We start from the raw sequence: 26905 nt of genomic DNA on the forward strand, positions 1-26905 counted from the left end.
TGAAATTTTGAAAGTTTTTTTTGTTCAGTTTTGTTTCAAAATAAAGATCACACAATTGTTTAGAGACAATCTACAACAGGAGTTACAAAAAATAGTTGCCCAGGCAATAAGCATACACAGGTTCTGTTAACTATACACATATGGTTACAGGTGTGCTCGTAGTAAATATACACAAGGCTGCTCCAAATGTACACCGCGCCATGGCGGGCTGCCTCTCTCACCCAAAAGGACATGGACAGTATGATACAGCACTTACAGCACTAGAGAAATGCCAAAAACACAAGAATCTCCTCTGTACAATCCATGGGTTTTACCCCTCTGAAGAGAGTCATGGGTAACTGGAGGGGGTGAGTGGGTTCAGGGGTAAAAGGTATTCTTCCCACCCAGCCAGCCCCCCCATACACATAACGCATTTCATGAGTGGGGAAAAGCATTCCTATAAAAAGGATCTTAAAAAAAAAAAAAAAACAAGAAAATATGAAGAAACCTTCAACGTAAACCAGAAGACACCACTAGTCTAACAGAATGTGTCCTATTGGGAGTCAGTGGGAGATTGACGTCTCTTAATTTAAGCAGTGACAAGATAAAGATAAAACCAAGCGTGGCGGATCTTTGTACAAGTACTACGCTGTATAGAAAGGGCTTTTCAAAACAAAAATTTGATATTACAATTTACAATATACAACAACTCATATGTCACAACCAAGGAGGTGAGAATATACACTGAAATGCACAGGTTTTTTTTTTCTAAGATTTTTTTTTTCCAGAGTGAAATTTTTTTTTAATCCTTTTCTTCTCATACCAAAAAGGGTGGTAAAGCACTTTTACATTACAAGGGTTTACAAATGTACAATTATACAGTCAGAAGTATGTGGTCACTACTAGGATACATTATAGATACAGATTCAACATCAAAAACCAGAAAAACTACAAAGTTTTATATATATATTTATATATATATGCAAAGGTCTACACCAAGTATACACGTTATATTTATAGAAGCAAGACCAGAAAACGAATCTCCCATGCTAAATGATCTGTCTGCTGGTTAGCCGATGGCGTGTGTGTTTGTCTATGATTCCGTGACGTCAGACAAATTAAATACTCCGTCTCATAGTGGTAAATAGCTAGGATGGGGGGGGGGGGGGGGGGGGGCGCTGGGATTGTGTGTGTGTGTGTGTGTGTGTGTGTGTGTGTGTAGCAGTAGCAAAAAAGTGAAATGATTTCTAGTTTATCTGAAACGACGAAAAAGGAAATGACGAAGAGAGAAAAAAAAAACAAGGAGAGAGGGAGTGGAGCGATGAGTGGAACAAGTCTCACCTCTCTCTCCTCCCTGCCCTCCTACCCTCCCTCCCCCAGTTCAGCAGGCCTGGGCTCAGGGTGGGGGAGGGGCGACAAAAACTAAACTAAGGCTGCCTGTAGCAACAGGCTCCTCCCGGGTGGGGGGGTGGGGGGTTGTCGTGGGGACAGGGGTACGAGGGGTACTCGATGCCCTCAGTAGGTCGGGTTCAGGGGTGGATGCCTCCTGAGAGGTCGAACAGGGACAGGAGGGCGGGGCTGGTAGACATGATAGCACTGGGAGGGTAAGGTACAGGGTGGTGGAAGGGGTGTATGGGTAAGTAGACATGATGTCAGGGTGGAGGGGGGTGGGAGTGATGGGGGGGTCATAAGTTTACATGATGCCGTTAGGAGGGCCGCAGAGAGGGCCCAGGTCAACGCCGTTCTTCATGTAGTACTTCTCCAGCTTGGCCAGGATGTGTTTGCCGTACGTATACTTCCTCAGGGTGGAAATGTGAGGCCGGATCTACGCGGGGACAAACGCACAGATACATGGAAGATGATCACAATGGGCATCATTCACTTCCTATCCAGACCCGTTCAGACCCTCTCCCTTCCGGCCCCGTCTACCCACCTTGTGCATGACGATCTTGCGCTGGGTGGGCTCGGCCACGTCGATCATCTTCTGCACCACGTAGTTGGCGTACTGGTCCTTCATCATGGTGTATAAGGCACTGTGGGGGCCCTCAGTCAGGCTGCACACCTCGTCTATCAGCACCGCCCGCTCTGCCCGCGACGCATGGGTCACACACTTCTCCACCACGTTACTGGATGGAGGGAGGGGAGGTGAGTGAGAGGGGAAAAAGAAACAAAAGCTCATTTAAAGTCTGCTTATGAGTGTGAGGGAGAAACAAAAATGAAAGGAAAGCCTTTCTTACAGTTATGCCAGGACAGCAGACAGGAAAGTACCTAAAACTGTGTGTGAACGTGTGTGTATTGGGTTTTTACCTGGCAAACTTGTGTTGGCTGAGTCCCAGTACATTGCCTCTGATCTCAGCTACTATCTTGCTCTTATCCTCAGCTCGGCCGTGCTCCAAAACGTGCTGGATCACATAGTTGCCGTACTGGTCCTAAAACACACAACCCACACAGGCACATTAACCAAGACATTGGATGATGCCAGCTGGCGCCTCTGACAACACGTCAGCAAACTTAAAAATCTGGAGACTCTGGGAGAAGCTTTATTTAAGCCAACTCAAGCTTTCACCATCCTGTCAAACACAACAACTTGTAGAAGTGGAAAGAAGGCAGCTACTGCTAGAGAGAGAGAGAGAGAGAGAGAGACAGAGAGAGAGAGAGAGAGAGAGAGAGAGAGTGACAGAGAGAGAGAGAGTGACAGAGAGAGAGAGTTACCTGCACCAGCTGCTCTGTGTGTTGGTGGAGCTCCTCTAGTATAGGCAGCGTCTGTTCTGGAAGGCAGTGTTCGAGAATGCGCTGGATGACTCTGCAGCCGTAGGGATGGGTGGAGAGGGCAAAGACCTGCAATACACACACACAATTATACATCTCTACACACTCCATACACCAAGTGGTCCTGGGGCTCAGAGAGTGCTGCATGGCACTAATATTGTCAGGGTTTAGGGGATTGATTCCTGCTGGGGCCACCTGTGCTAAAAAAAATATATATACTCACTCATGGTACTGCAAGTCCCTTTGGATTAAAGCTTCCACGTGAATGTTACGTTAAAACAAACTCAAATGTACACTGATCTCTGAAGTGTACAAGAAGAAGACACATCGTTGTGTATCCAAAACACATTCTTATTTCATAGTCAAATCAGTCATATTTGGACACACCCAGCTCGCCCCTGCAGGGCAGGTGCAAGCAAATTCCTGGCATGCTTTCAGCTACACAAACAAATCTGACCTGTTGGTTGGAAAAGCCGCAGTTCCGCAGCCTGCAAATATGTGAGAGGCAAAACGCTCACATGAGCAGTGATAAATTTACTGTCACAAGACCCATGGCGAGTTTCAAAACTGAAACCTCTCATTTGTACTTTAACAAAAAGCGCATGCACGAACACACACACAGTCTGTCTGTAACACTTTATGCTAATGTGACATTTAGCCAGTGGATAGAAGATGGCTGCTGCTACTGGGCTGAGGTTTCCGTTGCCACGGCAACTTAACCAGTCCCTGGAAAGTGACAACGATGGAGGTGTCAGTTTGGAGTATATGTGTGTCTATGTACTTTTGCAGTGACAATATATTTGCTGCCTCAAGGCAGTGACGGTATGTGTGCACACAAGTTAATGTGTGTATGGATGTCAGCCAAGCCCTCTAAGGCTCCACTGACTGAGTGTGGAAATATTTTGTGTGCGCGCCAAGGGGACCCACCTGTCCCTTGAAGGCGTCTATGATGAAGTGCAGGGCGTGCGGCTGGACACACTCAATACACTTCTGCACCACGTGGTTCCCGTTCTGATCCTTCACACACTTCAGCACATGGCCGTCCAGCTCCCGCACCATCTCACTCTGCAATGAGGGAGAAGAGAGTGAGAGGAAGGCAGAGAAAGCAGGACAGCAACAGCGAGACAGAGTGTAGAAAGAGACATGTAATTGTGTGTGAGAAGTCAAATATCGCCTGAAAGCATTTCCAACTTTTCTTAATTTTTCAAGGTAGCTCAAAGCCTAACAAACCAATCCTCTGCCTTTCAACTGCCCTGGAGAAATCTATCAAGGTCCTCTAAGGAGAGCTGGATAGATTTCTTTCTCGCACACACTGTTACCTATTCCAAAACCATTGAATTTGAACAAAATTATTTCCAGGAGACATTCATTTGAATCTATCCTAACACCTGCAGTTCAAAATTAGCATATAAACTATGCCATCATTAGCTTCATTCATCGTTGATAATCGGATGCCTGCAGGGAACCTGCTGCTATACGAGGCGGCTCTCGCATCGAACTCATAATGTAGATGAAATATGCTACATTTTAAGTACATGCTGCTTTATCGATGCAGTATTCAGATTTAAAAACAACAGAAATCAGTGATCCACGGGCAATGTGCTCTCATTCACAACAGTGTTGTGAGCACACCGATAGTAGTTATGCTTTGGATTTGAGACACACTGGGATATTTTGCCATTCACATTCAAATCCCAGCAGAATTATGACTGGATAAGTGTATCTAAGGTTGTTTCAGTAAAGACGGACAATGTGAACAACAGTAACGGCTTTACAGTCTCTTCCTTGCTCACAGTCCTGTGGGAGCAGGGTGTACTTACGATGACCTGCTGGTCCGAGGGGATGAACTCCAGGGCTTTCTGAATGACCCTGCAGCCGTACATCTGCAGGGCCAGAGACAGCACATGGCCTCGGATCCGCTCCGCCAGAGCCAGCTTCTGGTCCAGGCTGCCAAACTACAAACACAGACACAAAATAAGCTTGTAAATCCTGTAATCCATGCTATAATACATTACACAAACCCGTCACATACATCACAGATCTATTTCCCCCCAAAACACAGGCTACTGAAAACCAAACAAAAGGCACACATGCGACTCTAGAGAATTGTCAACCTAGATATGGATTAACTCATGTCTGATAAACTGACTGTTGGTTCCACAAATCACATGCATTACACGTTGGTGATAATGACTGTCCATATACACACACAGACCTCAAAGAACTTCTGGATGACGTAGTTGCCAAAGACGTCGACCATGAGCTGGTAGGCCGCCTGCAGGATCTCACTGAAGACCAGTTGGCGCTCTGCTGAACTGGCTCGCTCCAACTTCAGCTGGATAAACCTAGAGGGACGGAGAGGGAGAGCACTCCTGAATTCTACGACTGGACAACTCTGTTGAAGTACAGTTTAATTTAAGTTCAAGAGATGTCTGTTGGATTATTTTCTTTTTGTTTTATGTTAGCTTTAGTACTGTAAGAAAGCCTTATGCCATTAAAGTGGGGAAAGAGATGATGGGAAAGTAAAAACAACAGTCAGCTATCCCCGAATGCACTTGGCATATAGAGGGAATCTGTAAACTCTGGTTTGATTATTCATCCCTTTCTGTAGGTTTATCCAGAGAATGACATATAGAGAGAGAGAAGCGCTCCTGCCTCTTTAACATAGTTAACCTGAGGGAACAGTCTGAGAAAAGCAGATCAGAATCAAGAGTGGAGAAAAGACAAAGAGAGTTGAGGGAACCAAGCAGCCCATCAGGTGAAGTGATGGAAGCCAGGCAAAGGCAGAGATAAAAAGGAGTGAGTGATGTTGAAGAGACTGAGGGAGGAAAATGTCTGGAATGTGCAGCCTGGACGTCACGGCGTATTAATAGAACATTTCAGTGGAAAAGTCTGCCTCAAAGGCAGCGCTGGTTCAGCCCAGACAGACCCAGAAACCAGGACCCCGTGTCACAGCAGCCTCTAGGGTCCCTGCCCCGAGAATAGCAAGTCTCTGGACCACATCAAAGGGAGGGCAGAGATGGTGACATATCAATTACACCTTGTGTTCCGTTATCAATAAAAACAAGTAAGTAACTGTAGATAAGGATATATGGCCTCAAGAGACAAGTGAAGGGAGGATGTGCCTACAATACTCCTTTCACACATTCATCGTCTTTACTCACTTAGTCACAGGGGGGTGGAGCCTATCCCAGCATACACTGGGTGTAATCCTATCACACACATGAACCTGAAATATTAGGCAATTCATACCGAGCCTCATACACGGGAATGTCCTTTGGGCTATCCCCTTACAACTTTAGCAAAAGCAGCATGTTTACATTCTGTGTTCAACATGGCAGATGACACGGACCTTAAGCTCCAAGCAGAGAAGAGTTTGACCCGGCACTCGACCGTGATCTTGATCAAAGGTGTTTTGCAGGATTGCCTTTAACTAGTCGACCCACATGTTTCCAGGGTCACTTGTGTGGTGTGAAAAAGGCATAAGAGTCAGCACGGGGATCGACTGATGTATTGTCAGTGTACTCGTGTGTGGATAGTGCAGCCATCTGTCTTTACTGTGTTAGGTCGGAGTGATCTTTGCTGGTGTGTACCTGCTGCCATGCTGGTCCTGGCTGAACTCCATGATGTGGCCGGCGATGTCTCTGAGCTGCAGGTTGGGGTAGCGGTTGTTTCTGAAGTCCTCCAGCAGGCGGCTGCGGCCTGACGGCATCACGTCTGACATGCCATAGCGTAGCCGTGACGACGGGAACAGCTGGCTGCTGGGAGAAAAGAGGGAGGAGCCCGAGCTGGCGGCACTGCGGTACTTGGCCTCCGCTCCTGGGGCTGCAGAGATGAAACGCCCACTGCCATTGGTCAGACCTCCTGAGGAGGGAGAGTGGACAGGAGGGAGGTGACTGTTAGAACTGGTATTGTTTGAATGATATCTCATAGCACACAGACCTAACAGGAGCTGTAGGATTACAGCAAACATTTGAGAAATGAAAGGCCTTAGTCAAAGGTTACCAGCAGAAAAACAATCAAAGCATGACCAAGCATACATAATGTGCGTTTACAAAAAATAAAAAATTGAAAACAAACTTGAAAACATTCTGTCATCCTGCAACCTGAAGAGAGCAGATACAGTATATGCACAGTAGTGGTGGCATATAAATGCTACACTGACAACAAAAAAGACCATACTTGTGTACAATGTTATTTTGTTGTTGTTTTTAAATTGGCATACAAGTGCTTTGATGAGCCATTTGTTTGTTTGCCATGTCAGTGGTTTACACACTTAGTGGGTACATGTCAGCTTTGATTTGTCCCTAAACAATCACAATGCACTGAATACCAAATAGGGCTGCAATGATTAGCCGTATGGGTCAACATGGATTTTTATTGTGGACTCATCGCATTAGTAATACATTTTCAGGCCGTAAGCATTAAAACAAGACTAAGCTTTGAATTTTGTGGAAGCGTCCCTGCTGGGAATCAAACTCCCTGCGGCACACCTTCACCCACCTGACCAAAAGTGGTGAACAGAGCGAGCGAGCGACAAAGCGATCCATAGAGCCCCTGCTGTCATGGGGCTAAAAACATGGTCAACTGTGCAATGAAAAAATAAAGCACTGGGTGGCAGCACTGCTTGGAATATCAAGCCTCCCTACATACAGAAGGAGGGTAAAGACGTTGAACTTCAACTGAATCCACAGCACTCTTTTATTTTTATTGTGTAAGCTCTACAGTGAAGTGATGAAATTTTGAACACAATCATCTTGACGGCAAAAACTAAGGCGCAGGTTGAAAATAACCATAATTATCCTTTAAGTGCAGCAGTAGTAATGATTTGGTTGGTTTCAGTTTCCATCACCTGGCGTGATGATGACATGATGGCACATTTTTCCTTGAGCTGACTAATCGATTTAATTGCTAGAATAAACGTCAGAATAATCACTTATCAAAATAATTGTTTGTTGGAGCCCTTGCAAAGACTGAAACTGCTAGCAATCTTGTCGAACAACATTAAGTTGACCAAACATCTTATTTCCCAAAATGTATAGGCTATACCTTTAAACAATCACAAACACACTCATATTAGCAATGTGAAGCAAGACTTCCTTGCGAGCCGGTTGATTTAAAAGGATAATACTGGCTTTTTTAAGTTTGTGCCAATCGTCTAGTTGACTGTTTTCATATCAGTGCGTGCATTACATTATATTCTGTTTACTGTCAATCACGCGACACCCACAGAAAGAAATAGAAGCCTCCGCCAGGAAATAATCCCTTAGAAACATGTTGCCTTACAAACTTTACTGTCAAATTCGTGTCTTCTTGTTTTAAGTGTCTTTGTTAGCTGGGACAGCAGTTAATTTCAAACTGTTTGACACCATGAAGTTTGGATTTTACAAACAATGAAAAACGAGCTAATGTTAAAAAATATCTAATTACATACAGCATGCATTGCAAAATGACAGTAGGAAAATGGGCTATAATACTAAATGAGTGCGTTTACATGCACATTAATATTCTGTTTATGTTCAGGATATTTAAATATTCTGTTTATGAGTTGGCACATGTAACCACCATATCCCCGTTTACAATAAATGCGATCAGCCCATATTCCAAACATGAAAAACCTGAATATACTAGCTGTAATATGCCGATGCTACCGCTATATTCTGGCATGTAAAACCATATCCCGTTTATCGAAGTTCGGTGAACAGCGCAAGCGCAGATTCCGCGGGGTCATAAGAATTAAAATATTCAAGCAACAGGAAAACTATAGAATGTTAGACAATCTCCATGTTTACATTGTATAAAGTACTTATACTGTGGTCATGTTAGTTGACCAAAGTTGACCTAGTCTCATGATGTTCCTGCTAGAAGCCCATTTGTCTCCAGGTGAAGCCATCAGGCATGTGGAGACATGCGGGAGCCATGTCTTGTCATTTATCTGTCATATATGAAACTGACCACTATATGGATCACAGGTCTCTCTCAGTACAGAGAGACTAACCTCACTGACTTTGTTCATGTTGTTCCTCTCCAATGTTGCATCATTAAATTAAATACTAATTGATCAGATCGACTCCTGTCTGTTACTGTGCTCCGGTATCAATATCACCAAACATGCAGGTATATGAAAAAACTGGTAACCAATTGTTCCATGTAAGTGCCATATCCTGACAATAATATATTCAGAATATTAATGTGCATCAATTGATTTGACAATTTTGAACATGACTGCAGCACAGACACACACTTACCAAGATTGAGGTTGGACGAGGAGCTGTGATTGGACAGGGAGGGTGGGGGTGTGAGGGAGTGGGAGGGGCCCTGGTTGGGGAGGGGCATGCCCACGGGGCCAGGGGAAGGGCTAAAGCCCAAGGTGCCGTTGTAGAAGCCTCCGTGTCCAATTGGGGTGAGGCTGGAGGGCGTGCGTTTGTACAGCTCGTTGTTGCCTGTCAGGGAGTCCCGCCTGGAGCCGCTGCCACCGCTGGAGTTAGCCACTAGAGGGAAACAAAGGCACAAGTTAGATTCTACTACCTGGTGGAGCTGTGAGACGATAAACCACTCTCCTTAGGTTTGTTTCATTTGAAATTAGTGCAAAGTATCCAACTTGTACATGACTCAGTATTCCATTATTAATGTTTACATTGTCAAAGGTTTAGCAAATGAAAATAAGAAACACCATAGGATAAATGCCATTGATCCCAATGTCTGATACAATTTGAGATTACTCTCGTTTGATCAAACACATCTCAGCAGAAGATCCCTCTACATACACACACACACACAGCAGATGAGTGTGGAAAGGTGTACTCCTGGTGTACTACCTGCAGTGCCGAAGCCTCCCAGCGTGGCCCCCAGTGTGGCCCCGAGGGAGGAGGAGGTGGGCTGACTGAAGCCCAGGGAGGCGGAGCCTGGTCCAGGCTGGGCGGAGCCCTGTGAGAAAAGGGAGGAGCTCTGGGAGGAGGAGCTGAGGGAGGAAGAGCCGTAGAAAGAGCTGCCTCCCAGTGCCCCGCCGGGGCCACCCTGCTGCTGAGGCTGCTGGGACGCCATGGCACGGAACGGACCGTTGGCCCCGCCTCCCAGACCACCGTTGGCACCGCCTGCCGAGGCTGCCGCCGCTGCGACTGGGGAGGAGAAAGACAGGAGGGAGAGGAGGAGGTGAAAGAGAGAGAGAAGAGTGAGTTGTAAGTTATTCCAGGGCTTTTCCCTGCCCATTTAACTCCAGGGAGCCCACCCAAGTGTTGTTTCTGACCTTAAGTAAAACGTCATATACCTTTTGCTTGCCTAAGCCTTTTGAATTAATTCCAGGTGTTAAGATTGTTTTATATCACTAACCTAATTCTTTACACAACTCTAACATTAATGTAAACCCCAGATGTGTTTTAGTGTCTAGAATCCCATATTCACACTGACTCATGGATACTCCTGTGTGTGAGGTCTCATGTCCTTGGGACTTTGCATTTCTGCAAGAGACGGTGAAATACAGTAGGTGTTGTTTATGTCAGTGGATTCAATTCATTGTTGTATACACAAGAGTCCTCTGGGAGTTACTTGCACTGTTGACACACACTATTGTATGCAAGTTTATGTTCAGGGATCTTGTAAAACAGTGTTTTCTTAATCACACAGTTCAGATAATCTTTTCCACTGGTGTATTCACAATTTTACATGAACCTACCATAAGTCAGAAATCCCTTTAACTATGCAATAATGCATTGAATCAGGGCTGTAGAGTGCGACACATATGTCGCACATGCTATGAAAAAAATCAGTCTGTGTGATGAATGAATTTACCGCAGTAGCACCCGTGCGATACAATTTTGCGTGTGTGGAGCCGCTTGTTTGTGAAGTGAGGGTTTGTGTGCTTGTTTGTGTGTGAGGTGAATCAATGGCGCATCGCTATTCTACTTGGTAGTTGTAGTCTATCGTGCAATTAAAAATCATGTCCCCGGCTGCGTAGTCCATACATCCAACACCAATTCCTACAGTTCCTAGGGAACAATCCCATAATTAATTCCTATGCGGTTGCCTCTACGCCGTTTCCTCCGAGGGCAGTGCAGCACCCGGACAGTCTACAGCGCGCACACGCTAGAGTTATACTGTAGTTCATCTTCAAAAAAGGCAAGCGGTTGCAAACATGTTTTGATTTAATAACTAAATAATTACATTTGCGAGACGAACGTGAAGTATATTGTGAACTTTCTACGCCGTCACTCAGAGACTAACGTTAGCAGAGCGGAGCAGCGATCAGCAGTAACAAACGAGACCGGCTGACCAACACACACTGCAGCATTAAACAACTTAAACCAACTCTGAGGTGAAGAAAATAACTCGGTGCTCAGTCTGTTTCACCTCAGAAACCCTGCGCCCGCTCAGTGTCTTGGACAACGATGGCTTTCCCCGGAGCTAACGGTGCAGCAGAGAGGCTGCTCTCCACTGTGGAGACATAACATTAATAACAACACAGCGGAGCACTCCGCCTCCCCCTCATTTTGTTATTCTCATACAGGCAGGAGACTGTAAGATGCTTTCAAATTAATTAATTAATGCAGTTAACTTTTTAAAATTAAAAGGCTGCGGACCATTTATCTTAATTGCCAGTTATGTTTCATATTGTATTTCAGTGGACTAAGGACACCAGTGAATGGTTTGGCACACAGTATACTGGAGCAAGAGACTGAAAATAGTGCCCCCTTTTCTATTCATTCAATCGAGAATCGGTTTTGAATCGATTTGGACAACCAAGAATCGGAATCAAATCAAATCGTGAGATTCCCAAAGATTCACACCCCTTATTTGAAGCGTAATATATTGATGTTTTGTATACAGTTGTTATGTCCCTGCAATTTACCATTATGGGCAAATAAAGAAAATGTTTGTCTGAAAACATTTCTTGTTAAGGTTTGGATTTTGTGTGCCCTGTATGCAACATTAATGTCCTTTGCCAGTCACATACCTGTTTAAGTGATGAACTGCACTACTTGTGGTTGTTTTTAGAGATGGTAACAGATGTTTTATACACGTGCTACAATTTTGTGGCCTGTGCTACAAAACTATCAACCTCTGTAGCACCAGTGCTATGTGCAAAAAAAGTTAACGTACAGCCCTGACTGAATGCAAGAAAAAATAGAGTGGTTAAATTAAGTAGGGATGGAAATTTTGAATAATTTCACTGCTGATTAAGCTAAAATCACTATCAGACGCTAAAAACAGATGTAACTGAAGGCTCTTATTGTTAGTCATAAACACGCAACCCAGGCAATGGATGACAACCTAATTTTCCCAAATTAAATTTAATCTGTGCAAAATAATGAGTAGCACATTTTTCTCTGTGCAGCATTACCTGCTTGTGCTGCAGAAGGGGATATGATGACGGAGGCAGGAGCCATGAGGCGGACAGGGCCGCTCCTAGCCCCAGTGTTGACCACCAGGGCCCCTGTCTGGTCATAGTAGGCTGCTGGGGCCAGGACTGGGTAGCCTGGGGAACGGGACAGCAACACAGCAATAATCAGAGTGTGCCTAAATCGATTCCAGTGTGCAGCATTTCCTGTAGATTTTCTTGTAGATGTGGGGGCTGGTGGTAATTTGTATTCTGAATAATTGAAGCCATTCCAGTATCAGTTCTAGTAGGTGCTGCAGGTTAATAACGGCTCTTGTTTCGATATTTATAACCAAGATATACGGACAAATGTGTTGTAAATGTAATTGGGTTCTTTTGTTGGGATTATTGACAGAGCAATAAAACCAGATGACTGCACTTAAAATGAATGTAAAGGAAACAATGTATACAAACATACACACACTTCAGATAGACTGTGTGCGGTCACTTTTGCTTATAAGCAAAACAGTGTGTGTGTGTACTACTTACCAGGGACGCCGGCTGCCAGCCCCTGCCCGAAGGCAAGGGCTGAGTTGACTGCTGCTGCTGCAACCAGCTGGTCGTTCTGCTGACCCTGCTGACCCTGGCTGGGGGTCAAAGGTCGCTGGTTGCCTCCAGCACGCATCACCTTTAAAAAAGGAAAGAACAAGAGGCACATGAGCTGCCTAATGTCCTGCTGTTGTTCCTCATTAATATGCAAATCTATGCAGCAAGATGCTCCAAATCTAATGAGATCATCTACTCTATAGGGGGAACTTGTTGTGTAAGTATGAAGTTTCTATCATTGTTCTTGAATTATTGTGTTCACAAGAATTTGTCTACAGACGCCACCATGACGACATGATGTCCCACTACCATGTACCAGCCAGGGTCAGAGGATATAAGTGCAGGTGAGAGTTAAACGATAACAAGGCAGGAAGATGAAACTTCATTATTCCATTTCTTCTTGCTTGGCTACTCATCTACATAGAGCGCAAAGATCATACGAGCTCCATGCTTGTAGATCTAAGTGGGGCAGCAGTCAGACTGAATGCACATTAAAACTGGAACATAGGGAGAGCCGCCCTCAGAGAAACATCTTCAGCCAATGGCGATCAGCATGCCAGCATTTTTGTCCAATGGCAGTAGACTGACCTGCTGTTGGTTCTGCTGGCCTTGACCTGCTGCCTGCTGATTGGCTGAGTTGTTGGCTGCAGCGGCCTGCTGCTGGAACAGGTTGGCAGGGTAGACACCCCAGGGGGTCACACCGTAGTACTGGGGAGGCATCACCGCTGGACCTACACACACACACACACACACACACACACACACACACACACAATACGCATGTCGTCTTAACTATGGAAGATGACGCAACTTGAATAATAACTTCAATGGTTCTAAATGGTACCAACAGCCATTTAGCAGCAGGTCAATGTAGCTGTGTGCGTGTGTGCGTGTGGTGACACAGGTAGGTCTTACCCAGTGTAGCTGCGGCGGCCAGTCCGGCTGCGTAGGGGTCTGTCCCTGGTGGAGCGGCACTGATGATGTAAGGGTTGGGCACAAACGCTGGGGCCAGACCTGGACAACACATGGAGGAAAATGTGAGCCAGGGCCAAATGGTCAGACACAATACATGGTTAAACCCATACAACCTACAGGAGTGAAGCTTCTTCTACAATTCTGAACACACATCAGATCTACTCAAGTACATACTGAAGTAGGATGAGGAATAAGGATTGAAGCTCTACACAATAATCAAAACAAAAAGCCCACTCTCAAACATTTTTTTGTCCCTGCCAATAGTTTTGTGGATTTGGGGCGGACAAAGACCACAAAACTTGTTAAGCATCGAGTTTCTTTCCTACCAAAATTAAAAGAGGCATTAAGTAATCTATGGCTTTTATCAACCTCAGCAACATTGGGAGGGCCTTGAAATTCCAATGGGTGGGGAGGTTTGTCCCAGAACAGAGTACAGGCCAGAAAGTGAGTTTCTGCCAGTAATCTCAGCACCTGGAAAAAGTAATTGCTGAGTCTTTGGTACTGATCAATAACCCTATCAAACTCCTGCAGATATGATATGGTCATTTTGTGCTAAGGGACAGTAAAAATCTTACTTATTGCACCTTTAAGATCACAGCACAGAGATTAAGTTGCAGAGGAAAATGTTGACACAGGATTCCTCCAGATTGTTTTAAGGTATACTGACGCTTCTTTGAAAACGGCCCTTGGAAAATGCAACAAGTGCCACAAATAGAAGTGGCATACTGAGAAAACATGCAGGCACAGAACTTACTGAAAATGGGGAGCTTGATTTCACTTTTTTCTGTATGGTCATTTCACTTTTCTCTGCATGGTCACTTCAATTTGAATCACCAATAATCCAAATGTTGCCATGCTATCAGTCAACTGTGGTATATTAAGATGCAATCTTTGTGGAAACGTTGCCATCAAAGTTTCATCAAGATAAAACAATCCAAATCAAACCAATTTAATTTAACGGTAGTAAGCATGGACAGACTACCAGTCATTACCACACTAACTGCCTACTACTGCCAACTGCCTTCTGTAGTAAGATATATTTTACAATGAAGCAATCGTGTCTTAAAATAATTTACCTGCCTTTATGTTCAAGAATTTAAATAAAATGTTAAATAGGTTAAATACGTTTCCCTCAAATGTCTTGTGGAGTCTTTATTTTTATTTTTTTTAACATGGGTAGCTTAACCAAGTCCCATAATTCCTAGACTGTTCTAGATTGACAGCCTCCACCATATACATGTCATTAATATCTACATGATGATAATCAATTTTACACTAAGATGTCAAATTGCAGCAAACTTTTTTGCGTTAGTTACTGATCAGTAGTTTGCCATTTAAATGTTAAATGATTTGGAATTTTTTGGAAGTTTAAAATTAAAGCATACAATATGCCATCATCAAATGTCAAGGTCTACACAGATGCACTTGTAAGCCAATTTATGACTGATATGACATTTGGGACTTTTATATCCTGCCTATGTCAATACAACATTTCATTTTAGCCATTAATTTTGAAGACTAATTCACATTCACGGTCAAAATCACATTCTACATTCACAATAATCCTGCACATGACGATGATAATAAATAATGCTCATTTGTTTTATGAGTATGAGGTACCTCCAACTGTGTCAGTATTTCTTTAAAAATATTTTACTGGTGGCTTGATTTGGGTCAATTAAGTAAAACTCAGTTAGGTCGCCCCACATCAGTTCAGAAGAGTGAAAAACCAAGCTTGTAGAAGCTCTCAAACCTGCTCACAGCATGCTGATAGTGAGAAAATGAATGTGATCATCAGCAATTTATGTGCTGAAATTGGTCTGACAGTAATCTGTCACAGTCAGTACATATCAACTAACAAATCCTTGTAGTTGAGTATTACTAAACTATATGGATTACTGCTCCAGGTGTCTCACACACTCTCCCTCTTACCAATATGAGGCTGCTGTGCTGCTGCCAGGGCGTACTGCTGCTGCTGGGCTGCTGTCAACTGCTGCACTGCTAGGGCATTGTTTCTCTGAAACAGCTACAACACAGAACAGCGATTTGTGAATCAATCACATTTTAGCGCCATGTGAGCTGAGCCTCCAAGAGAGCTAGTGACAAATGTTGTCATGTTCCTTGTCTGTCACACATACCTGCTGCTGGTTGGTGTAGTCAAACAAGCCCACGGTGGGCGCAGAGTCCATGGGCATCTGGGAGTTGTAGTCAAACTGAAGCGGCTCCATCACAGACTCCATTTGGTCCATGGTGACGCCGCCCTGCTCCACGCCAGAGAAGTCCTCAGGGGGCTTGGGACCCCCACCACCTCCCAGGGGTGTCAGGCCCTCCGCCCCTACACCCCCGGGACCCCCAAGCAGGTCACCCTCGGGGCCAGGGGGCGGCATGTTGCCTGGGGGACGACTGCAGGGGAGAGAGAAGAGCAGAAGTTCAGTTTATACCTGAAGTCTGTATGTAGAGAGCAAGATAAACATTTCTCTAGAGTGCTGTGTGTGCTTGTGTGTGTCTCTCCATGAGTCCTACCCAAACTCTTTGACATCCACGTCAAGACCATTCTGCACGGGCAGCCCATTGGGGTTGATGACGTCACTGATGACATCAGCCTCGCTCTCTGTCAGCTCTTTCAGTTTCTCTCCCTCGAACGCCGCCTTCGGCTTCTCCCTCTTCTCCTCCTCCACCTCTCCGTCTCTCTGCCCCTGTGCGGTTGGTGAGAGAGCGAGCGAGAAGAGGAACATTAGCGAAATCCACAGAGCGATATGGTGACAGCCAGAAATAAAGAGGTGTTGATAAACTGTTTGCAGTGATAGATGGCAGAGATACAAAGGTATAGTCAAATGACTAGGGAGGACAGACTGACATGGACAAGGTGAGAGACAACACCGTCTCACTTGACAATGACTGACTGATGGGAAGACAAACTGTGGGAGAGAATGACAGATAGGTTGTGCAGTCAGCTTCAGGGAAAGTATGACGGGTGCTGAGGTGGCTCCATACAAAGTCAAGACCTTGATTGTGAGTAAGAAAGTGGAGATGCTATTAAGATGGACAGAATGAAAGTGATTAAGGGAATGCAAGGTAAATGAGTGATGAGACTGAGGAGTGATAGACTGATGGATAGAGAGAGAAGAGATAGGTAAGACTCACGTAGGGTCCTTTGCGGAGGCAGGAGTCCAGTTTGTCGGCTGGCGAGGAGGAGAGGACGTACTCCACCATGCTAACTCCCAGCCCTCCACTCTCTGACCGCGGTGACATCACCGAGCCCACCCCGACTTCCCCGCCGCCATGGAAACCCTGCCCTGGCCGACGGGACACCATGATTGGCTGAGACACCGAGTGATCTGGCGTGAGAAGAACAGGAGCTGTTAAGTAACATCCACACTAGGGGAAAATGAAACAATGTCATGTTTAGGCTCCAAATTGATAGCTTACAATAGACAAGCACTTTTTAAAACAATTCAGTTGCCGACAAAACTTTTATCCGGGCAACATCTTTGAAATTTTCACCCAAACTTCACCAACACTCAAAATCAAAAATATTACTCAAGAAAATGTGCCATATTGCTGCGGTTACAAATCAGAGCCTGACCGCTTCAGATATGAGAACCGAAAAGACAAGTCTAACCATGACATATGACGAGGGGCCATCATCAGCACTGCTGCCAAATGCAGATTACATGTTAACAGCTAACAGCATGTTAACAACACGATATGGACACATGACTAGTCTTGTAGACTCCTGCAAGGAATGTTCAAGAAACATGCTGTCTAACACACGGAAGCTGACTTCTTTGCAAACACCGTTCTGATTTGAAAGGAAAACTACCAGAAGGATTTCACCCACAAATGAGCTCTCATTCATCACGTTCTGCAGCTATGCACCGATGAATGTACGGTGGCAGATTGCTTGAACAATGCTGGGCTATATTTCTTTCCCCATCATGCCTATAATCATGCCGACTGCATTGTGTCAATATGTTGCATCACACCTTAGACCAGGAATCTCACAATCATACAAATGTGCCTGGGAGAGCGTCAGGGAGGGGTATAAAGGGAGTGCAGTTTCCAGGCTGATTTCAGCTCGACGTCATCATTGGTCTTTGATTTAGAGAGGAATCTAAATATATTTTTTTAATACCAGAGCGTGCCTCTCTTAGTGGTCTCTTGAACTGCCTGTCTAGAACATTTCTAAGCTGCTCCTGCATTTCCCTCATGACACCTTGCTGCCACCGTATCACTGATATAAAGCAGACCAGTGTATACCTGAGGCCCCCCATGCGCTGTCCCTCCATTGGTCCAGGAAGATCCCTTTTGGTCCATCCTTCCCAGAGTCATCCGTCTCCCAGAACTTCTTACCTGTTAGCAGCTGCTGCAGAGACACAAGAGGGCGGAGGGAGAAGAGGAACAGATGGAAGAGTTGATAAGAAGAGAGAGAGAAAAGAAATGGAAAACGAAAAAAAAAACACACAAGGCAAAATATGGTTAGAGAAAGAGAGGCAAGGGTGTGTAAAATGAAGTATGGTCACTTTTTTATATTCAATACATAAACCAACAGGTATCTATAACCCTGTCCACCCCGGCAGAAAATACACTAAATACAAATAATGTGACATTGTTAAAGGGGTAATCCGCTAGACTCTTTCTTTTTTTGTTTTGTTTTTTCCATTTTATTTTGGCACCATCTTTGGTGCCAAACAGTCATTGCTGGGGTATTTTGCACTGCACTTTCCAGCGATCATTTCTCTACAGTGTCACTAGTACTTTGCCCTCTCTATACTGGCAGAACCTGCCACACCCCCAAACAAACACACATGGGCCGTTCAAATAAGACCAGTGAAGCAACTACAAATAATGCAACGTGAGAATGTAAGCCAGTGCCTAAGAGCATGTTTTATAAAACAATGTGAAAACAATGTTTATTTGCATTATTGCACATCTATTACAGTCTGTAGCCACAACTCTACTGATATAACGCTATATGGACAACAAAAGCGACTGCTCACAGTAACTTCAGCACTAGACTTACGTTAGTACTTAGCAATTTATCCATCAAGCTGCAACTAAATGTTGGCACTGGCCCAACTTAATAAAAATTACTCAACGTATACTGTGGCTAATAAACGATGCCCAATCATACCAGTCTAAAAGATGTTAATGAAGCTTACGTCTACGTAGGTACCAATCTTATCTTTGTTCAGCCATGGTGCTACTGCTGGTCAAGCCAACTACCGTATTTCCTCTAATAGTGGCCAGTAGTCAATTAAAAGCCGGGTCTCCGATAATGGCCGGGGCCGTGGTCGACACGAACAAATAAAGGCCGACCTCAAATACAGGCCGGGGAAAAAAACAAAGGAAAAAACAACGGTGGATACCGGTAAACTCCTGGTGCCTGTTTGTAACTGTAGTTTGTAGTAACGTACAAGTGCCACAAGATGGCTTGGCCGGCGGAAGTCTCTGGAGCATGCCGTCGTCGATTACCGTAATTATCATAATGCATTGCAGTAACAAAAAAACGGCTACCTAACGTACCCCAACAGAAGCAGATCAGAAAACAAGGAGGCTTCGTACTAAAATATGAGCAAATATACTTATCAAACAGAGGGAATTAGAAATAAAGGCCTGTCTCTAATATAAGCCAGCTTCCAATAAAGGCCTGGTACCCTCTGCAGTTGAGGTAAATAAAGGCCCGGGCCAATATTAGAGGAAATACGGTATTCAGTTTTGCTCTATATATGAAAACACAAAAACATTGTTGCTACCTCAAGAAACAAAGCACATCATTTCCCATGTGCCAGAAGCTTTTCACTGAGAAAGACCTACCCATCTCCAAACAATTAGAACAGCAAATCAAGAAAATGTAAAGGCTTTCAAGAACTGGGTATAGCCATCAAATCAGACATTTATTTATATGAAAATGTTGCAGATTATTACTTTAAAATTAAATATTGATACCTACATCAAACTTAACTAACGCGTTCTGAAAACTGGAAACTAACTGGAACTCTGGTTGCTGCAGTCAACTATGAGGAGATACAGTGTGTGACTAACAAAGGTTAACATAATCTCCCTTTGAGACCTACCTAGAAACCACAGTGGAAATCACCATGGTTTCAGTTACATTCATCATTTCAATGCAACTTTTATCGTCCATTAAGTGACAGGACACACAAAATTTGGATTGTGATCAAAACACTACAGTCTGAACACAATCCACTCACAAAGTGCGTAGAGGCAACTCAAAGAGATGGAGAGGAAGAGCAGCCAAAAGTGTTGACGCACAACAGTCTGATCTCATCAAATCCAACCTTTAGAATTGGATCAAAAAAAAAATCCAATCCAAATGTTCCATCTCCGGCAGAGATATTAAGCTAAAATACAACTTGGCTATAAGGTTGAGGCCTACAGGCATATTCCTTGCTACACCGTCCACACATAAGATTTTACCTAGTAACTTTGTTCTAGGCCAGTGTTTCTCAACCCAGTCCTCAAGCGGCCCCTATCCTGCAAGTTTAGGCTCCAGCTCTACTCTTGCACCACTGATTCAATTAAGGTGTCATGAGAATGTGTGGCCATAATTGAATCAGGTGTGCAGGAGTGGAGTTGGAGCTAAAACTTAAGAGACCCACTTGAGGACTGGGTTGAGAAATACTGTTTTAGGAAATACACGACCCCGACCATCACCCTGACGTCTCACCTCTCCCATGGCACGCCCCTCTAGTGCCAGAGCCTGAAAGTCATGGTTCAGCTCGTCCATGGACCGCACCTACAGACAGAGAGCCGAGTGAGATACAAAGCATGACGTAAAGCATGACAATTTATGTCATACACAACCAATGAATAAAGTAATGAAGCAAAAAACTTTGTGCTAGGTTTTCCATTAAATAGCTGATGATAGTGCTTCTGAAAGTGGGAACTGAAACTACAAAAGATGTTTCCCTTAAGACATATTGCTGTCATGCAATTTCCCAGCATGGTTGTACCAACAGAGCATTTGATTATCTTAAGACATCTGGAGCATGACTTTATGGTAAAATGTGAAGCAAGTTTCACTTTAGTGTAAAAAATGTTTTTGAGTGTGACAAGTCTAAAGAAAACATTAAATGATACACCAACACGGAACCGATTGTGCAGAAGTAGTATATTACTGCTCATGCAACACCAACGCACACACACCTGGCTGTCATGGATGTTGTCTCCAGTGGGCCAGCGATGTTTGCCAGGCTGCTCGCCATGCTGCCGCTGGAAGAAGTAGTCTACCATGGCATCATCCTGGGAACGTCCCGCACCCGCCACACCCTTGGAGACACACACACACGCACATTATGCTGGAGTTACTGGCAACGCTAATGGGCAGAATGTGTCTGGGCCACACCTGGAGACATGCAGGTATGGTGAGGATTCACTTTCAGCCCTTTCCAGCACACATCTGCAGCACTGAGTGTGTTTGATTTATACATCAAGATGGTTTTGAGTGGCTTGCCACTGCCTTGTTTGGACGTGCCAGTATAAAATGGGATAGTATAAAATTATGGGATAATTCCAGTTATTTTTAACCTGGGCCTTATTTTCCTAGTTCATGCATGATGCATGAATGATTCATCATGCAGATTGATTCTGATCAGAATTTTGTCAATTAATTCACTGCAGAGCTCAATGCAGCTCTCAGGGAGCGATGCTCTCCTACACATTCCAACAGGGCCAAGGGAAACTCAAACAGTCGAACCCAAAATCACCCAAAACATGTCCCTTTCAACATAATAACACTCACACTGCAATGAGACCGGCCTACAACTTTCCATTTATCCATGGCCTGACACTTGAGTATATTGCAGTATTAGATGTGTTATTTTAACTAGCAAGTTAGCAAACAGAACGTTAAAGTACTCTGATGCAGCGTTCACTAGGGATACACTGATGTTTTTTGCCGCCGATCGTCTTTGAGCCATATCTGCCGATACCAATCGGCCACACCGATAGTTTTTTTGTTTTGTTATAGCAGCTGGTATAGCAGTACTATTATAGGTCTAACAGTTTCCATTTTACATACATTTCATCCAAATTGAGTCCTGGTTAAAAAGTATCCACATTTTCTTTTTTTCTACCTCAATATTTACTGGATCATTATGTAAACAAAACCATGTGCGTTCTAGGTAGCGCAACATGATTTAGTGAGATAACCGAAGCACAAGACTCTGTTGCCACTTGCCTGTGTTGTTGAGTCGAGTTAAATAAATGGAGACACCCTCCGAAGATATATATCCGTTTCAGTCTTTGTTTTTGTATAGTCTAAGTGAATGTTCTTAAGAGAGAGAGAAATTAGACTTTTCAGTTGCCTCTCCACTGTTAGGGTCTCGACCGTCGTCCAGTTCAGCACCGCAGACAGCGGTGCAGAGTGCAGACCATTATGTAAACAAACGCACATGGCATGCGATGTATTCCATGACTTTTTTTGTGATCGCCTTAGCCTTCTCACTATCACGGCTATACGCGTGGGTGCTCTCTAAAGTGGTTTGCCTTAGCGGCCGCTGTGGTGCTTTCTCTGCTTTTTTTTTTTTCACTCTCCGTGGTCAGCTTAAGGAACTCGTCATGCTCCGCTGGGTGATGCGACTTAAGGTGCCGTATTAAATTTGTTGTGTTGAAATTTTTCACCTTGCTTCCCCCACAAGGTATTTTGTGCTGGCATACATTACAGATGGCCTGTGTTGCATCTGTCTCACACACTTTGTAAAAGTTCCACACCGCCAACATGTTTTGAGGTGAGTTAGCATGTGACAATGACACCAACTCTGCTGAGAAATGGCTCAAGTGTTTCGCGTCATCGATCGGTTTTTGCAATCAGCAACTATAAAGCATTATCGGAATTCTCCGATCTCATATTTATACTGAATATCGGCCGATTCCGATTGCTGGCTGATCGATCGCGGCATCCCTAGCGTTCACTTCATATTGGATGTAGCGTAAATATGAACTGCCTACTGGGAAAAAACGTTCATGTGAACCTCGTAGTGGTAACTACAAGTACATGTGGGATTTTTTTGCGGGCTCTGATGTCTCCCACTTGCCGTCGGGGAATCCAACGATGTTGGCTGTCCAAGGTAATAAAAATCAAAATTATCAGTTATATTCACACAAATACAATCAACCCTACTTACGAAAAGCGAGCAATATCTGCTGTAATTCATTTATGTTTGATTTTCAATTCAGAAATACAAATAATTTTAGATGCTGGCGTCCCAACTAATTAAACACATGAACGCTTTCAAGTTGTAGAAATAAAATACCATATTTCTGTTTATTCTGATATGACATGAATGACGCACAAGACCAGCAGCCAGCAGAATAAACAAGGGAGTGTGTGAGCAATGTTAAAAAGTATCAAATGGACTATAACTGAAATACTGTATGATAATTGCTCAATTGTGGCTATTTAATGATGTGTAACTGGAGTGTGAGTGTTACTGTGTTGAAAGGGAGTGTTTTTATCGTTTTTTGGGGTTGAATGTTTTGAGTTTCCCTTGGCCCCATTGGACTGAGAGGTACATAGTAAAGAACAGTGAAGTAATTGATGAAATTTTGACCAGATTCGATCCTTTAAGAAACCTGCCAGGTCATGGAAGCCAATTCTCCCATACATCTCAAAGACAGAGACACGTTGGTCTGCCCAAGAATAAACAAAATGCATCAGGGTGTCATGGTGGTGGGGGTTACCTGCTGGCTGGGGGGTGGGGCCTGAGGGGTCTGCCCGGTTGGAGGGGCGTGTCCTCCGCTGCTCAGCACCACGGGCATGCTGGGAGATGTAGTTCTTAGGTGGGGGCTGAACGAATCCTGCCAGAGCACTGCTTTCCTCTTCAACACACACACACTGCTCATTCCACCACAGCCTGTCCAGAGAGAAGTGTATGTGTCACATGCAAGCAACTGCAAACTGGGTCAATATGTCAAAAATAAAAAGACGTTGCATCACAAATCATTAAAGGATACAGCTGTAGACATTTCTACAGATGTATTTACAATCAAATGTCTGAGATGATCCCAGACTCAGATTAAGCCAGATAAAATTTGTGGGTAAAATGAACAGGTCATCTCATTGTACAGCTGACATTTTCCTTTTCCAAACGGTTTATAATCAAGTTCAGAGTCAACAGTCTCATTGTTCTGTAAATCCCTCAATACATAAGTCCTAAATGAATGAGAATTTAAGCACCATGTAATCTCATGTAATTAAATGGAGCCAATATCTCACAGTCATTTCAGATTAGGGATGGGCCACCCACATTTGACAACTCCAGACCACACTGAAGATGCAAAAATATCTCAACAAATGTTGATGTGGTGTGGACTGGTTTTCATTTCAGATTATGCTGCACAACAGGCAACAGACAACAGCAATGTTCCCTCTAAGCCAGTGGTGTCCAGACCTGTGCCATGGAAGAGGATAGAGGTTTTCATTCCAACCAAACACTACAGCAGCTGATTTCACTCATTAGATAGTGCCTCACAGGTTGAAAATGAGCTAATTAGCTAAATTAGCTACTATAATATTTGGTTGGAATAAAAATCTGCATTCTCTTCCATGGCAGAGAACTGGACACCAGTCCTTTGAGGGAGCATTGCATAGCAGATATTCAAAACATCCAGGTAGTGATACGCTTAGGCAAATTTGAGAAAATGGCAATTCCTGTGTGTTCAGTTATGAAAGAAGAATTGAATGTAAATCACACAAATCAGCTTGATGTCCCTTAAGTGAGTTTCTGAACCCAACATACAGGAAAAAGCCTGTAGATTGGAGCCACATAAAGGGCATCAGTAACATTAGTAACGGGTCTAACAGATTCGTATTGAGGTGGCATCTAGCCATTAAAGCTATTTAATTGCTGATAAAAAGTGGCAGAATCCCTTTGCAAGCCAAGAGACAGGTGATTTAGGCATAAACTACCAACTTGCCCATCTAGAGTAAGTATAACATACTATAAGCATTGCTCTGTATTCTGCTAGAATCAAACCTATTGGTGTCACCAGTTCTAATCCCAAATAAATGAATCATGCCATATTGTGGATCCTATTTCCCCACATATATGCCTATATAGGCCTAATCCCAATAATATTTAGACACCTAGACCAAACAATACACCAGCTGATTTCACCGATTAGTTCCCCTTCTCCGGTTCAAGGTGTACTAATCAGTGAAATGAGCCGCTGTAGTGTTTGGTTGTTATGAAGACCTGTATACATGTGGCTCTAAATGGCACATGGTGGCAGACCACTGCTACAGTCCATGGTAGAAGTTCAGTGCATTTGAGCTGACAGGTCGTCTCACCACCAGGGCAAAGTGTACATATTGTTCCTATAGGAACAACTTAAAAAGTAACATTGTCTTGGCAAGTTTGGGCTGGGACTTGAGTGACTTTATTCTTTAAGGAATGGAGACAATTTATCAGGTGGTCATCTTAATTGGAGGCTAGGATGTTGGGCAAGACTACCGTACATGTGCAGTGACACACGCAAGGATTTGGAATGTGGATAGAACAATCTGGTGGTCAATATTGGGCACAACAACCTCGGTGGTTTTGAGTTGGCAGAGGGATATAATTTGTATTTTACAGCCTCTCCTTCTCCAACAAGCTGTAATCTCTTGTTAGAATTACCAGTTTCACATTAGTATCCCTAAAGGCTATGAGGAAATTACAAGCAGTTCTTTTTACAATGAGCCATATACAGTAATTACCTCTCTCAGAGTCAGTCTCACACTATCCCTCATCAAACGCATCCAGCTTTCCCTCTGTCTGTTGAAACCGCTGTGCAACAGACAGCAGCGCACACCCCCTTCACAAGACAAAAACCACGGGCTGGCCGGCTACACAGCCCCGAAAGGAAAACAAATGACCTTGCTGACTGATCTTTCACAATATGCAATGCTGTTCGATCTACTCGCTTATTCTTTATTCTCCCAGTCGAGCAAGAAGGCAATGCCAGCAATTAATTTCTTTGCTACAGCTCTAAGTCAGATGCAGAAACACCCGGAAATCCACAGCACCGCGGCCGTTCCCCAAAGCGAGGCGCACTCGGCTTGTTATGTTACAAGTTTGGCACCCGGAAATAGGCAGTGTGGTCCATATCTAACTGGGTTAATCATTATTCAATACCGGGGATCAATCCACCGCATACCGGGCACAGACAGGGGTGTGACAATACAAGCAGGCAACTAGCAGCTAGCAAGATAACGTTAGGTGTCTCCAACCGCGGCACAACACAAACCGATCATTTCTCAACGGCAACAGCACATTGTCTTGACACATGATCAAACCGAAAGTGAACAAAAGCCGAGTGAACGTGGTGGTAAGCTGGGTTTTCATGCATTTTACGTTTCCTCGCGCCAGTCTTAGAGCTGTTACGGAGGGTTCATTGCCCATGTCTAGCAACAATACACGGCCTCCCGACACAAGCTCAGCCCGGTCGACGGGGGCCAAACACGGGCTCGACACAAAGTTTTTATCAGGTGCAGTGGTCCCATAACAACGCTAACTCGTGAAAAAAACACCGGGGACTCGAACCTGTGTCTGTCGAGCTTGCAGTCCTACAGGTCCCCGTGACGCGGATGCTAACAAAGGCCCGAGCTGTCTGGAGCGGAAGACCGACACAACGGGAGGAAGGAGGCAGGAGAAGGGAGGCTGCCAATACAGCCTCAAAAATACTCCCGTTAACCTCGCGTCAAGCCTCCATTCCGACAATATCAGCACCGATGTGTGGATGAACGGAGGTACGGGCTACTGCGACCGGGGGAAGATGATACTTACCGGCGGAGAGGGTGGATGGTCGCGGATTTCAGCCCCAGTTTCTTTCCGACTTCCAGGCTTTCACTCTGACAACATGGCGGCTCAACGGGAGCAGGCGAGAGCGCTGCATGATGGGAAGGAATGAGGGCGAGCGTGCGGTTCATTGCGCCAACTGGGAGGGGAGGGTCGTACCGGTCCCTTTGTTATGTGTGTGTGTTGGGGGAGCGATGTATTTATATTGCATTCTGCTTTGACCTCATTCACATTATTTTTCAATGGGGAAAAATTAAAAACCATAAAGTATTCCTCAGTTACTATTATGTTGTACCATAGGACTATACTCCGTTTGTGTAATGGGAGGGGGTGTTCCCTTTATAAACACGAAAAATGACTGTATTAACCATATAATATAATTTAGAAAGCTACAAACTACAAATATCACCAATAATCAATCCGGATATGCTTTAGGATATTACTGATATTATATGCTACT

General features: G+C 44.2%; 1 protein-coding gene across 2 annotated transcripts; it reads right to left on the minus strand.

Annotated features, from left to right (window-relative positions):
• On the minus strand, window positions 1–26539 carry pum1 (pumilio RNA-binding family member 1). Of its 2 annotated transcripts, none has more exons than XM_078290308.1 (23): window positions 26434–26539; window positions 23348–23520; window positions 20813–20935; window positions 20334–20402; window positions 17903–18005; window positions 16787–16980; window positions 16166–16338; window positions 15781–16045; window positions 15575–15668; window positions 13583–13681; window positions 13256–13398; window positions 12611–12749; window positions 12086–12220; window positions 9567–9866; window positions 8997–9239; window positions 6342–6612; window positions 4964–5093; window positions 4569–4703; window positions 3676–3813; window positions 2692–2817; window positions 2287–2408; window positions 1913–2105; window positions 1–1804 (listed from the first exon to the last, which is right to left on the minus strand). In XM_078290308.1, the coding sequence occupies exons 2-23, from the start codon at window positions 23507–23509 to the stop codon at window positions 1673–1675; spliced, it is 3489 nt and encodes a 1162-aa protein (XP_078146434.1). In that variant the 5' UTR covers window positions 23510–23520; window positions 26434–26539; the 3' UTR covers window positions 1–1672. The 2 variants fall into 2 exon arrangements, with proteins under 2 accessions (XP_078146434.1, XP_071776223.1); XM_071920122.2 differs by having other exon boundaries at window positions 17903–18008.
• Window positions 26540–26905: the final 366 nt, after the last annotated feature.

The sequence above is a fragment of the Centroberyx gerrardi genome, chromosome 19, assembly GCF_048128805.1.
Source record: "Centroberyx gerrardi isolate f3 chromosome 19, fCenGer3.hap1.cur.20231027, whole genome shotgun sequence".
NCBI lineage: Eukaryota > Metazoa > Chordata > Actinopteri > Beryciformes > Berycidae > Centroberyx > Centroberyx gerrardi.

What these genes read in the sequence shown, in the direction of transcription:
- pum1 (XM_071920122.2), bottom strand. Translation starts at nt 23,509, where the DNA reads ATGAGCAGTGTGTGTGTGTTGAAGAGGAAAGCAGTGCTCTGGCAGGAT. An exon ending in GGCCGCCGCAGCTACACTGG is followed by an intron (nt 13,399 to 13,582) that starts GTAAGACCTACC and finishes GTGTGTGTGTAG; the next exon opens with GTCCAGCGGTGATGCCTCCC. An exon ending in ACACAGAGCAGCTGGTGCAG is followed by an intron (nt 2,409 to 2,691) that starts GTAACTCTCTCT and finishes TGTGTGTTTTAG; the next exon opens with GACCAGTACGGCAACTATGT.